Raw genomic sequence first — 14,577 nt, forward strand, 5'->3', positions numbered from 1 at the left:
TTGTGGCTCAGCGTAGGATAAGAGAGCCTAAAATCACTACAGACATATATGAAAGCTTTTAAATTGGTACATTGTTTTAAATGCTAATTATTTATGGACTTTAATGCATTTTATGGTCTGCATTCTAAACACACAGTAACTGCTCTTACAGCATCTTGTGTTACAGGCTGAGCATATGAAACAAAGTACAGAATAAATGGTCTCAGATCCTCAAGAAGGGCAGTTAAGAACTGACCAAAAGACAAGTCATGAAAACAAACACTCAAATTTTCAAGCTGCAAATTCACCTCATAAGAAACTGCATCTGTGACTCTGACTTCTTAATTCAGACAGACACTACACATTTTCCAATGAAAAGAATCACAACTGGGAAATTAAAACACAAGCACAATGTCAGCAGAAATCACAAATTTATTAATCCTTAAATATATCAATCATTTACCATTATGGCAAGAAATATGTACACTGTGTCCCATGGTAAACTGCAGTGTTCCAAAATGACAGAAGAGAAGTGTATAATTCAGTTGTGGTGGAGAGAACAAATCACAATTTCCTCACGTCTTGGTGTGGAAGACAAACTTGGTCTACAGTAATACGTCAACACCACATGCTATGTTAGAAGTATAAAAAAAACCACCCTACACCTAATTTGTTAATTTTAAATACAGTTATGCCACTTATAGCCGCTTCACCAAAAAAGAAAAAAAAAAAAAAAAAAAAGAAATTAATGAGAAAAAAAATGAGGCCATTACTTTTTTCACAGATTCCATTGGCAGGTTAATATGGCTCAACACATTTATTGTAGATGCTTATTTTAAATATATATTGTTTAAAATCATGTAGTAATTATCAGAGAAGCTTAAATCCATCTACCATACATCCACTAGTAACAACATCAAAATGTTTTAAGAACTGCTTTTGATTAGTAATCAACACAGAAAGGTGAAATGATACAAATTAGGAAGCTTTTCCATATTAAAAACTTCAGGCTGCCGAGTTGTAAATTTTTAACCGCTAAAAAGGACATCGATTGAGATATCATGCACTATACAGCGCTGCAGAAAACAGTTAGCCCTGTTGGTAACAGAACAATTACAAATGAAAAAAAAAAAAGAAATAACCGATCCCTGTATTTTTCTATTAAAAATGAAAGGGAATAAACCTAAATGCTTGCAAGGATGTATTTTTACAGCAACACAAGGGAAGCAATGGTAGTCCCTGTTAGAAAGTTTGTGTTCTGAACTGACACCGGGAGCTTTCCCTGTGCAGTGTACAGGCATTTGCAGCAACAGATCAAGGGCCAAAACAAGTTAGCAATGCTGCAAAGACTTGTCACCCCTGATACTGTGCACTGAGTGACGATTTTAAGAAACCAAGAGCAGATTGAGGGGGAAGACGGGGGAGAAACAAATCTCTGGTAAAGTATTAGTCTTACTAGAAAACCGGTGTATCCACAATACATTTCCAGAGAAGCAACAGCAGCAGTGTAATGTAAGTAAATTCTTCATACTAAACTTTTAAGGCCTAATATTTCTCAAGTATATTAACCACACAACTGGTCTATACTTAACCAAAATTTTATATTTTTTAAAGCCTCCTTAAAAAATTTACACTACACCCTAAAAGCGATAAAAATCTTTCTCTGTTCTTCCATTTTAATCCTCAAAACCTGCCCCTCAATCATCACTTAGTTGCTTACAATTTTTAATTTTGCTCATTCACCCAACAGAAATTTTCAATTAGCATAGTAAGAAAGCAAACATAAAGACTCAAAAGAAAAAAAGAAGCTGCTGGCTCATCAGGATGTTGACAGCTAATTCTGAAATGACCAAGCCAGCAAATTATGAGATTTTTCCAGTTTACATAGACTATTAAACTAAGAAGGCTTCAGCTGGTACAAAGCCAAGATATTATCACTTCCACATTTATCAGTGATTTCGTCCATCTACATGCTGTAATAAAAATCTGTTTTACAGTAACGGAGCTGCCAGCGGAAATCCTAACCATTCCTACCAGAACCAAAGCAAAATCCTGGGACTTGGAGGAAAAGGAGGAGTCAAAAAACAGGTCTTAAAAAAAGAGGGTAAAACATACTTTTTCTTTTTTTTTTTCTTTTTTTTTTTAATAAACAGGATAGTTTTTAAAGTTGTCTGTCAAAACTTGGCATAAATGGAGAAAGTGACAAATGTATTCTGTATCTACTGCTGTCCATCAAGTATTTTTTTGTCTTTTATGCCTTGTTATTCCCTATTTGCACGGAACATCACCTTCATTGAAATGTTAACAGTGTACAGATGGAATATACAGCAACATGGTGCATCACAAATGTGTTACATGAAGAACCTTCACAACTTCATGCACTCAGAAACATGCATGAAGAGAACGGGATGGCCAAGATGGTAATCAACCAGGTGCGTTGGGTACAGAAAATGCAAGAGCGGCACCGCTGATATTTTTAGCTAGGAGGAAGAAGAAAAAAAAAAAAAGAACAAATTGCCATTACTGAAGTAACATCACCACCAGATAACAATACATGCTCACACGTTAGCCAATACTATTAAAAAAAAAAATCTCAAGATCATTTAACACAGTATCGTGAAGAAAACCAAGGGAAAAAAACCCCAAACACTCAGGCAAAGCATTCCTTTATTCTTCAAACCACTTTACAGACCTTTTCCATGTTTACAACATGCCAGAGAGGCCATTAAAATAAAAAAAAGAAACTGAGGCAGGAAGCCAAAGTGACTTAACTGATTTCTTAAAGGAGGGAGGGCAGAATTCAGATGTGAATCTCTGACTTTAACTTACTTCCTCAGCATGTACATTACAGACACTGCCACGGATAGAGATTCTCATACAAAAATTGAACCAAGTAAACAAGGAAGAATCAGATGTCATTTACATGCAAGACATGCTAGAGCCGTAGGCAAAGAGAAAATCAAAGAAAAGGAACGTGTAAGCAAGTAGTTAACTAACTCAGCTTATAATATCATTTGTATTACCGTAACATCTAGGGGCCGAAGTCATGATTGGGATCCCGCTGTGCTAGGCACTGTACAAACACAGAACAAACTCTTTACTTAAGTCTTCCTGCTGTTTGATATTTAACATATGAAAGTATAAGAAGTTGTAAAGTGCGATAAGTGATGGAACATGGAACATAAGGCTGGAAGCCTCAGGTCTGAATTTAGGTTTGGGAGTCAGCTTTAGGTCCAATAGCCCTTTGACTGCCCATATCATTCAGGTCCACTCTCTGTATATATGCAGACACAGTTCTTCAGAAACACGTTAGCACAGGTTCTTAAGAACATGGAATACAGAGAAAAATTTCCTACCGTCAGTCATATTACTCAGAGAGAAACAATGGACAAGACAGAAACCAAAGTTTGTGTTTTCTGACTCGTAGCAAAAAAACACAAATAAAATTTATTTATAAACTAAATATACATTGGTGCTCATGTTCTTTTCCAAATAAATTATCTGCCATAAGGAAACATTTCCATATACCTCTAGGTACCAAAGAGCTCAGTTCTGTCCTTAGATTTATGCACACTCCTGAAAACAAATAAGCTACTGTGTTTGCAGCAACTGATATGACATAATCTAGGATATTGCGTTTGCAAAAGCAGATCACAGCTATAATTGCTTTTGCAAGTTTATTAGATTTGAAATTCTTCAGACATTATGTGTAAGATATTTTTTATTATGGAAGTGCCATTATTAACTACCGTGTACTGGTAAGAATTATATAAATAGCTGTAGACTGTATAAATTTCAAATACAACAAAAGAAAGGAAGGATAATCTAGAACAATATTTTAATTATATTTCTTCTGTAGTTTTCCCAAAATGGAGTTATTGCTACACTGCTGCTCTGACTGGGAAAAGTAAGGGTGAAGTTCAAGGCAGTCTAAAAAATGGTCAGAATGGGTTATAGAAGGTGAGTTCTAGCATGGTGCTACATGGGAATCTACCAGTTAAACCTGAGAAGTTAGGGATTAAAGAAAGAATATGTAAAATAACCAAAAGAAAAATGGCAATGCTTGGGCTGAAAGGGGAAATATCAACCTAGAGGAGACTCACTAGTCTTTTCCAATGACCTGAGCACAAGAAGTAGGACTGATCTCATGTAGTATACTTACACTTAGGTGGAAGGCACTATAAATACAAAGGGAAACAAGAGTATTGTGCTTGAACCACTAAATAATCTTGAGGGCTGGGTAATCCAGAAATATTACATGTAATACTACGAAGTACAAAGCTGCACGCTCAGCAAAAGTTTCTGTATACTCGTCGGTTGGAAATGACAGTGAAGGATAAATATGTGGCTGTCTTAAGACGATCTGCTGATGTGATGTAGATGACAAAAGTGCAAAAATCATGCCAGAACATAGCAAGTGTGGCATTCTCAACAGGGAAAAGACAGATATTGAAGTTAAATGAAGCCCTGACCACAACCGCACATGGTATTTCAGAAGAACTCAAGTTAATGAAAAGACAAACCTCAAACCAAAAAAGACAGTGAAGAGCTATTAAGGTAGCCAGGAAAATGGAGATCCTATCCAAAAAAGCCAACCAAGTTAGCATTGTTTATTTACCCTACAAAAATAGAAGGTGGGAAGTGATCTAATCAGCCTTCATGTAAAACAGCTCCTATCAGTATAGAGAACAGCGATGAAATAAGAATAATCAAGGATATATTGAATCCGACTAAAATTTAGACTGGAAAACAAGGTTTCTAACCATCAGACCAATGATATTTTAGAAGAGTAATGTGAGCAAGTCCAAAAAAGCCCTCTGAATTCAAGATGCGGGTTAGGTAAGGGATTTATGTGATATCGTTGCCAGTGCTACAACATAGGGGATACATATCTACGGCTATATTGCAATCTCATAGCATCCCTCCATAAGCCTTAACCATGCTCTAAGGCTTTGAGCCACTACTCCTCCTCTGTGACCTTTTCAGCTTGGATACCCTCTTGCAATCCTGAAACCTTCTTTGTCTAACCCCATAGGCTCAGAATATCCACTGACACAGACATAACCCTGCAGTCTCAAAAAAATTACCTCTCAGCTTCTTCTTCCATCCTCAGCAGTCCCAGAAATCCTTATCTTTATTAGAGAGCACGAGCTCTCTAGAGACTGATATCTCACAAGTCCTAAACACTGCCATTACTTCTGAGGGGCAAATCTCAGGTCTGTACATATGACTGCGTTCCCTTGAGATATGCAATCTGAAAGGTGAGGTGTCTAAGAATGTATGTCATAAATCACTTTTTCTCTTTAGGATTGTTTCCTCTAAATATGGTTAAATTTAAAAAAAATTGACACCCCCCCCCCCCCAAAAACCCCCTTCTCAAAAACAGAGAAGAAAAAAAAATAACAAAGGAAAAGATTAAATAATTCTCTAGTCCAATTCATGTCACACTGCTATAAACACTCTCTAGAGTGCACTGGGACAGGTGAACCTGTTTCACTTACGCTTTCTGGCTCTACATATACCCAGGTCAGACCCCTTGACAAAACACTCCTTTATGAAAACATCAAAAATCTACATAACACTGCATTTCAAGAAAATGTAACTACTCTTTCAGTATTACCTGTTTAAACATTGGCAGTGCAGCTGGAATGTGAAAAACAAAGGACAACATGGCTCCTGCTCCCATTGGTTTCACATTTTTAAATAAAATACAATGGTTATCACTAGGTAATCGAATTAATTTTTTCCTAAATTAAAAAAAAAATCATCCCCACTGAAGTTTAACACTTCATTCTATCATGTTTTTTATCAAATATTATTTCATACGGGAGAGTAGTGTTGCAAGAAGTAAAATATGGGACATGATGAAGTTTGAAGGATGAAATCGAAGCTCTTATCATCCACGCCAGGAAATTCAGCCTCTGTCCACATTAAGACACTTCACACAAATGTAATTATATCCTACAGAGAGGACTCACACCTGAGCAAACCAAGGCCTACACCAGTGCTGTCTAATTTAGAAACACCCTAAACCCAAGAGAGAAGTCAGTGAGGTTGGGCTCTGGGGGACACAGTAGCATTAGCAAAAGCTGCAAGCAGAAGAAAAGCAAAAGACTTGAGCAGAACCTCTTGAAGAAGCTGTGACTCTTCATCTTGTTATTGCAATTATGAGCATGCTGTAATTTACACTGCTGAAAATCTGGCTCAAGAAATTCAGGTTTGTGTGTGTTGAGTCACGGCATGACTCTGAGGGTATGAGAGGGCATGCAGAGATGCCTGAATGAACAAAAGAGAAAAACAGTGATGGGAGAGATCTGAGGCTTACTCACATAGATGCCATAACTATCAGACAGGGACTATTCAGCAGTTAAGGAAAGAGTGTGGGAAAAGTTAAGAATGTGATGGGTGCTTGTATGACTTAATTTAAAAAGTAAATATGTAAACTGGCTCAAAATCAACTTGCAGAAAGCGTAACTAGGCCTGAGTAAGTAGAGGTGGCTGGAAATCACAACAAATATTTCTCAAACTTCAGTTTTTCAGAACAGGGATACTTTTTTCCTTGAAACCTTCTGGTCAGCTTTAAGAGCTCCACGTATCCTATTGCTTTTTAATTTTTCAGGTTTTCCTGAAATTCTATTTCAGCTTTTCCAATCCTATTTTGTGTGACTTGTATCAAGTCTTATCTACATTAAAACATTTTTCTGCTCTTCAAGCTGTCAGTTCAGTTGGATCACTGGGCATCACAGTTGAAAACAACAACAAAAAAAGCATTATTTTATAAATATTTGTACCAATACTATATGCACACTACTAAATATAATGCACATTGCGTAAATGACCACAAAAAATTACACTATCAAGAGGATGGTTTCATAGTTTTTAAGGCCAAAAGCAGCTATTAGACTATCTGGTCTGACCTACATAGTTTAAACTCATGGTCTGAATTGTTTCTTACTTGATAGGTACTGTTGGTGACCCTGAACGGTGAAAATGAACGTTCTGCCATTTCCCATCACGACGGTGCCAGACCCGTGTTTCCTCTGACTGCATAGTCTTTGGCATCCCACTTCCATCCATGTACTGTGTGAGTCGTATATATGCAATGCAAGCAGCATCGTCACCCACAAGGTGGACATGAGGATTGAGGATAATGGTGTGGATTGGCTTATTACTTTTGGATAAAGCTAGGAAACAAACACACACACATGCAGGATAAATTAAATTTTCCCTATGTAAGCCAAAATAACTCATCATACCCCATTTTACAAAAAACCCCTCAAGCTTTGCAGATACAAAGTAATAATTATTGTTTACTGATAATCATGACTGACAGTTAGTTCAAGTACATCGTAAAAATGAGCACAGTCACAGCGTAAAGTATGTTTTCCCCTTTCCTATAAGGAAACCAATAAAATGTTAAATAGTACATATCATTTAATCCATGTGCATATATGGATTAAATAAAGTGGGGCCACCATACCTTGAGTTTCCCAATTGAGTTTTCCCAATACTTCCATTTCACAGCTGTGTCTAATATCTAATGACATTTGTACTTAATATTTTCAGTTAAAATAATGCAGCTTTTAACTCACTCTTGTGACATATTTTCTTAAGTGCTGGTATCTATAAAAACTAAAAAGCAGTGGTAATGAAAGGCAACATTTTAAGGAAAATATGGAAAATGCTGTTTTGGAAATGGAAGAGAATTTAGGAATACGATAATCCCATTTTATGATCAGACATTCCTCAGAAATTACTGGATAAACTGATATCTTAATTTACAATTTTTTATTTCCTTTTGAGTCAAGTCTGCTCTAAAATGGTTACCTACTTTACATGATCCTCCAAAACTTTATGAAATCCACTCTGTGGGTAATTTTTCTTTCTTATAGCTGACAGGATTGTAATATATATATATATAAAACATATATACTGGTTTTCATATATATATATATATATATATATATGTACACCACCTCACCCCCACCCCCCACACCCAATACATAAAAGACAGCTGATCAGATCCTCAGCTGTATAGACTGAGTGACTACAATGATTTCCGCAATAAATCATATACTCACTGGAAGTGCTGACTGTTAGCTGCAATCATTGTAATTACACAATTTGTGACCTTTCTTTTAAGTATACTCACAGCATGATTTTCTCTTTTCCCCCAACGGAAAAAAAAAAAAGAAAAGAGAACGACTTATCTATGGTTTGTTTGTTTTTTCTTTTATATATCTTGACTTTCTCTTTTGAAATACCTGAAACTTTCCCTTGTTACCCAAGGTGCCCTATGATGTGTGAATAAGTGCAGCAGAAACAGACAGAAAAACACATATAGCAGAATTCTGAAAAAAAACAAACCTTCCTTCCCCTGCCCAAATCAATTAACTCCCAAACCACAATGCTAATTAGACTAGAGAAACACAATCACAAGGAACAGATGAAGATTCACAGAGATGAAAAAGTAATGTTTACCATTTTCAAAGTAAAACCTGTGAAAGTCCATCCCCTCAACTAGATTTCCCAAAGCTTCAGGTTCAAAAGATGTAAGGCCTGGGTCACAGATTTTTCTGTGGAAAAGAGGAAATTCTGTAATAAACACATGCAGTTATGTAACACAACTTTGGAGAGTTTACTTTTTAAATGTTTCCTTTATTCCCATCAGCTATGTTACTTACCTGTGCCATCACACTGGAAAAGAATAGAGCTTAAATGGGGAGAAATAATGGAGTTCTGGTTTCACCTAAATTAGTAAATTTGGCATCTTGCTTTAGGGGGACTAGATTTCCTATCAAACATCTTTGACCAAATAAAAGACTGCTGAAGAAGCACCCACAAGTCAGTGGTATACAACTAAGAATTTTTAGTTGTGACTCTGAAAACTGCTTCTGTGCAATCTAAAGGATATTTTTTATGTCACATCATTATTTAAGTGAAATTACTTTTTTCTTTAACTGATAGAGTTTAGATAAGAATTTGGAAGAAGTTTCCATTTGACATTCATACAACACAGGTTTTAATGTGATCATGCCAAAGTTTACTGCTGGCAAGCCTTTAATGGGACGAGCAGTGTTGATGTAGAACTGTGAGGCATGTGCTGCAACAGGAGAGAATCCACCCAGAGAAACACAGGAGACCTAAAGAAATGCTGAGAAAGTCTTTCCTCTACTTTTTAAATTTTTTTTTTGAGGTAGGAAGAGAAGAGAAGCAGCTATGGAACTGTGTCTCTGCAGAGAAAAGCTGAGAGAGAAATTGGTCCACTTTTCCCAAGCAAATTCCTGCACAGTGCTCAGTAGAGGCTGGTGGAACCTAAATTCCATGTGGTCTTTACACAGTACAAATGGTGTCCTAGCTAATATCATTCTCTACATTCAATAAAAATTTTCTGCTAGAAGAGGCTTCTACTGTGTTCTCTGGGTTCTAAATCACAAACATGACTTTACTTTTGTACACCAAGATAGATCACTGCATATTTTCCATCAGGATTATGACCTGTCTCAGTAGAGTATTACACAGGATTTACACTAGCAGGTCCTCTGACATTGGCAAACAGGCTCATGTAAAGCCAGGGCAAAGCAGCAATGAACACGTCTTGTGTTTCTTGGGGGCATCTGAGAATGAACTTCAACAATACATAAATACAAACACATGCACTCCGTATAAATATGCACATTTACATATACAGTGTCAAATACATCAACTCCTCACTCCCTCCTAAATGAGAAAACTTACGTGTAAGCTTCAAAGTCCCCATTGTTGATAGCTTCAATCAGCTGCTCAGTAACCTTGATAATCTCCTGCTTACGAGCTAGAGAGAGATACAAATACAATTCTTAAAATGGAAGGCAAAGTGGAAGGTGACAGCTGAAAGGCTGTCAGAAGAACAACCGTAACAAAGGTATCCTCTCATTCCTCAGTTGGCGCAATGGCCATTTCTCTTCCTTTTCCATGACCAAAGGACATGATGTTATATTGCTGCTTTACACTGTTTTGGCTTCAATGTACTCCTGTATTCATGAGGAAACTAAACACATGAAGATCAGTCCACTTTCCTATCATGCTTCTAACCATCTTTCCTTTACTGAAGGATCTGCTGCTTAAAAATCAAAACAAAAACAAAACCAAATCCCAACCCCAACTTTTAACTTCAAATTAAAGGAAACTGATTATTGTTTTACAAGTGATGCTCTAATGTTTCATATCACACGGGGCCTTTACCTTTTAAGTGTCTAACACTGATTGTCAGGAATCTTTGTAACACTTGGTGTTCGCTTTGGCCAAATGTGTACATTTAAGTAAAGAGAAATTTAGGCCTTAAGCCTATAATCAAGATCCTCTGGTGCAAGCTTGCAGATTACATATAATGCATCCATATCCACACAGGTCTAATTACAACACAGTGTCTTTCAGCTCTGACTTCTGTGATCGTGCCTATCTTTTGCTTGTAAAATGCTTAACGCATCTATAGTACAATAAATCTGTAGTAGATCATTTGGCAATATTATGGTAAATCTGCTAACTAATAATAGTTAAGTGCTAAATAGTAACAGAAGAATAATACATCAAAAACAACAAGCAGAATATGTATTTCCAGTAAGAATATTCAAACTCAAGCAGTGCTTGCATATGCTTCAAAGGCAAAAGTATGTGAAACAGTTTCTCCTTTATCTATCAGTCAAGAAATAAGCTCACAGTTCAGTATTTGTTAATGTTGATAGGAGTTACACTAAACCAGTGCAGAGTAAACAAATTCCTGCACAGTGGTATGGTTATTACTAATACCAGTTACTCTAGAAGGTCAAAGTTTAAGAGACTTTATCAAGATGGAAAATCTGACTTCACTTTGAAAACTGACTTCCACTTTTAAAAACTTATTTTTTGAGAAACAGATGTTTATATTTTTGCACTGTACCTTTATAATTTGGTAAAGTTCAACCTTATACCTATGAAGTTCAACCAGAGTGGCACTATTCTCAAATACAGATTTTTGTGAGTTTAATGCTAAATGGGTAAGGGAGAGAGATTTTACTGGTACTTTTGTAAGGATTTAAATTACATTCAACTCCTTATTAAGCCTCAGAAAATCAATTTGGAACACCAGCCTTGAAATAGAAAGAAATGCAAGCAACCAGGCTGTAGTAGCTTTCTTATGCGGGCAAGCAACAGTTGTAATTTTCCTGCACACTCCTACACGTGTACTGGACCATTAACACACACACACACGCAAATATGCTTGGAATGTTAAAGCCAAAGTATTGAGAGCGCTCACATTCTTCTTCAAAAAGAAAATGTTGGGGAGCATAGGCAGAATGCAAGCCTCCAATGCTGTACTGCAGGAACTGTCATCACGGTGTTAAAGAACCTTTTAATTTGTTTTATGCTCCACCATCTCTTTTAGTAAGCGCCCACCTAATATATTCAGATAAAAACCACCAAAAAGAAACCAGCAAGGAAAGAAGTGATGGAGAAAAAAGTGGATACAAAGGTCTAGCAAGGCTTTCTGTGAGTAGCTCTTGACTACTAGATAGCATGATGGGTAAGAATATTTCAAGTATGAATTGCTTTAATTTTCTACAAAGACTGTGGAAAGAACAAAGAATTTTAACAAAGAGATGTTTTGACTGCAGATCAGCAATGACTCCATTGTCATATGTTTAAACAACACAGACCAAACTGTGGACACTGTATGGGATTGTCAGCACAAGCCAAGTGGTAGGATGGTTGAATAGGAAATAGTGGTGCAGTGTTAGAAAAGGCTGGCACAAAGAAATCCAGAATATGCAGATGTCATGCAGTGAGGAAATCACAAGTTTTGCATGCAACATCTCATATACATATAACTAAACTAAAGGATTTGCTTAAATAACCTGGTAACACATTCTAATCAGAGACTAGGAAATCACAGACTATTAAATCAGACAGTGGAAAATGAGGTAAAAATCTCTGATGAGCTGCTACATAATCATGAGATCATGTTAGTGGATAACAATGTAAGCAATGAAAATGTCTACAAAGGTATTGTAGTTTCCAAACACAAGAAACATAAAATCACGTGGACACATAATTTTACTTTCATTTGGCTAGAGACAATTGGCAATATCCCCTTTTTCATTAACATCATTCATTTCTTTTTGAAGTTTTACCACGAGAAGCCCACAGTTAACTTACATGTTATATATACTCTGACAGGGAACAGCAAAGAACAGTGAATATCTGAATATATTCACACAACATTCTGTGATCCAAGCTCAGAGGCTTATTAAGGTGTTTTGGTTTGTTTTAAATGAATGGTGTGCAACAGCTCAATTTAGTTGAATGGCAACCTGACTCACTGACATCTGTGCCTTCAATAGTAAGAGTTAAAGGAATGTGAATGACAGAAGTTTCTCTCTGCAAATCTTTGAGATTTTAGGACTTGATTTCAATCTGAGTAAGAATGGAAATTTTTGCTAAGACACATTTTAAAAATTGTTTTGGGTCAATCAAAATGTTCCATTTCAATCATACCTTTGATCGTGTACTACATTACAAGATATAATTCAACATCAACCCCAGAAGGCAGAAATTGAACCGTATTTCCAAATTGCTCTTTTTTTTCCTGTTTTTTCTTCCAAAATGAAATTGCAGTGGGACACATGTTTTCATCAAGGTTTCTGATAGAAGTCACCTAGTATTACAGAATATGGTTCCAGCAAAGTTTCTCTGGGCAATACTAACATCTAGTAGAGCTGTGTCTGCTGAGCTGTCCATGGAATACAAAACACATCCATCAGGAAGCTCTTACAGGCCAGCAAAGTAAGTAAAGGAGATTAAGGCAGTATCACTGGCTCAAATCAATCACTGTCCAACTCCAGCACTAGCATCAATTCTTCCAGTACTTGTGGAAAGACTTTGCAGTTCTCAATGTGGACTGTCAGGAATAGAAAGATGTTGCCAAAACATCTGCCTTCCAGCTCACTTCTCAATTTTTCTACAAAATTACAAGCACCATGTGAAACCGTATAGGAAAGGAACTATGCTACTCTTCCCTTTCAGCAACACACAAATAATTACACATGTGTTAGAAAATTAGATTTCTTCCTATTTAGTGATGTGATATGCAATCTCATTGGCAGAAAGTGACTTAAGAGTCAAAGACAGAGGTGGAGTATAATTTAGAAGCTGGAGTTCCAGAAATTATTTGTCCTGTGTGCAACCCCCTCATTCTCAGACCGTACTCATTTAAAAGCAAAGGCGAACATTACAAGAAAAAGATGGTCAAGAACAAGGAAGTATGAAATATTCAGTAACATCAGATATCAAAGAATAACTAAAAATCTCAGTAGTCACTGTGATTTTACACAGAACTCTTACTGATTGTTTTAGGGAATCTTTTTTACCTTAGCATTTTATTCTTTTTGCGTAGGTATGCATGTGGGTGCAGGGAGACAGAGTACAAATATAGACCAAAAGTATTTCAGCCTATAAATACATTGTCTAGGAAGCAGAGGTTTAGCCTGGGAGGGAGGAAAAGAAAGGAGACAGAGAAGAACTGGAATACAACAACAGAAAATTGGAAGGAGACTGGAAAGCAATGAGAATGAAAATGCAGCCATGACTTGGCAGCCATGTGAATCAAGTCAAATACTTGCCCTTTTCCTTACTGCAAAGGAAGATATAGGGAGGGCACTGAAGATGAACTAAGGTGAAATGGATAGTGCTAGGAACAAGGTCCTGCTATTGCAGACAACATCTGACAGAAATAATTGGCACTTATTAAAGCAGTAAGAAAATTACCAAATTTTTATTATAAATTTGATGGAATCCACATAACATATGCTCTTTCAAACCTCCAATTCCTTTTCCCATCTAAATACACATTACAAACTACACAAGGACAACAAGCAAACACATTAGGGAAGAGGCATCTGGCCAGTTCCCATCCACCAGATAACTGTCACTTACAATCACCATTTTAATTTGATTTTTTTTTTAATCTGATAGTAAACTTTGCTTGTATTCAATTCTAGAAGAATTACATTGTTTAACAAACAGTGTCAATTTTATGCTATTATACTTTTTATTTGATGTGCAGTAAGAACTTCCTAAATAACGTACTTCAGGCTTTGGTTAAAGCCATCCAGAGATCTGTATGTTCTCTCACAGTGTGATGAGACAATCATACTGAATCAAAATGCAGTTTCTTTGGCATCAATGAACTACACGTATTATGGCTGCCTTATCCTCTCCCTTTAAAAATATCACATTCAGAGTGCATGGACTATATCTAGTCTTATGGCATGTAAGAGTTTGTCTGATAAATGACAAAAACACTCTAAGAGACAGGAGGCAAATGCAAAAATTGTAATGGGATTCTGATAAAACTGGTTCAGTTACTTTTTCTAAGGGGTATGGTAAGAGCCAATTGATAAATTAAAGTCTGACCCATCTATACTGTCTTAGAATATGCAATGGCTTTCTATGGCAGAAAATGATGCAATCTCTGTAAGCAAAGGATTACTTAGCAGAATACATTTGGTGTTTTTAAAACAACTGAGGTGTGAGGGGAGGACCATTGCTAAAAGAAGTTAAAGGTGTTAAAAGAAATATGGC

The 14,577-nt window shown here is 36.4% G+C and overlaps 1 protein-coding gene across 34 annotated transcripts in view; it reads right to left on the reverse strand.

Annotated features, from left to right (window-relative positions):
- Nucleotides 1-393: 393 nt before the first annotated feature.
- The window catches only part of CAMK2D (calcium/calmodulin dependent protein kinase II delta), a 161,367-nt gene continuing 147,183 nt past the window's right edge, over nt 394-14,577 (reverse strand). For 30 of the 34 annotated variants that reach the window (XM_074867163.1, XM_074867166.1, XM_074867164.1 and 27 more), the window contains 5 exons: nt 9,718-9,793; nt 8,461-8,555; nt 6,935-7,163; nt 3,003-3,052; nt 394-2,459 (listed from right to left, as the gene is read on the reverse strand). In XM_074867163.1, the coding sequence (XP_074723264.1) occupies nt 3,046-3,052; nt 6,935-7,163; nt 8,461-8,555; nt 9,718-9,793 (407 nt within the window). In that variant the 3' untranslated portion in view covers nt 394-2,459; nt 3,003-3,045. Of the gene's footprint in view, nt 2,460-3,002; nt 3,053-6,930; nt 7,164-8,460; nt 8,556-9,717; nt 9,794-14,577 lie in introns of those variants that run through there. The other 4 variants (XM_074867168.1, XM_074867184.1, XM_074867199.1 and 1 more) reach the window with 2 other exon arrangements.

Source organism: Strix uralensis, chromosome 4, assembly GCF_047716275.1.
Source record: "Strix uralensis isolate ZFMK-TIS-50842 chromosome 4, bStrUra1, whole genome shotgun sequence".
NCBI classification, from domain to species: domain Eukaryota; kingdom Metazoa; phylum Chordata; class Aves; order Strigiformes; family Strigidae; genus Strix; species Strix uralensis.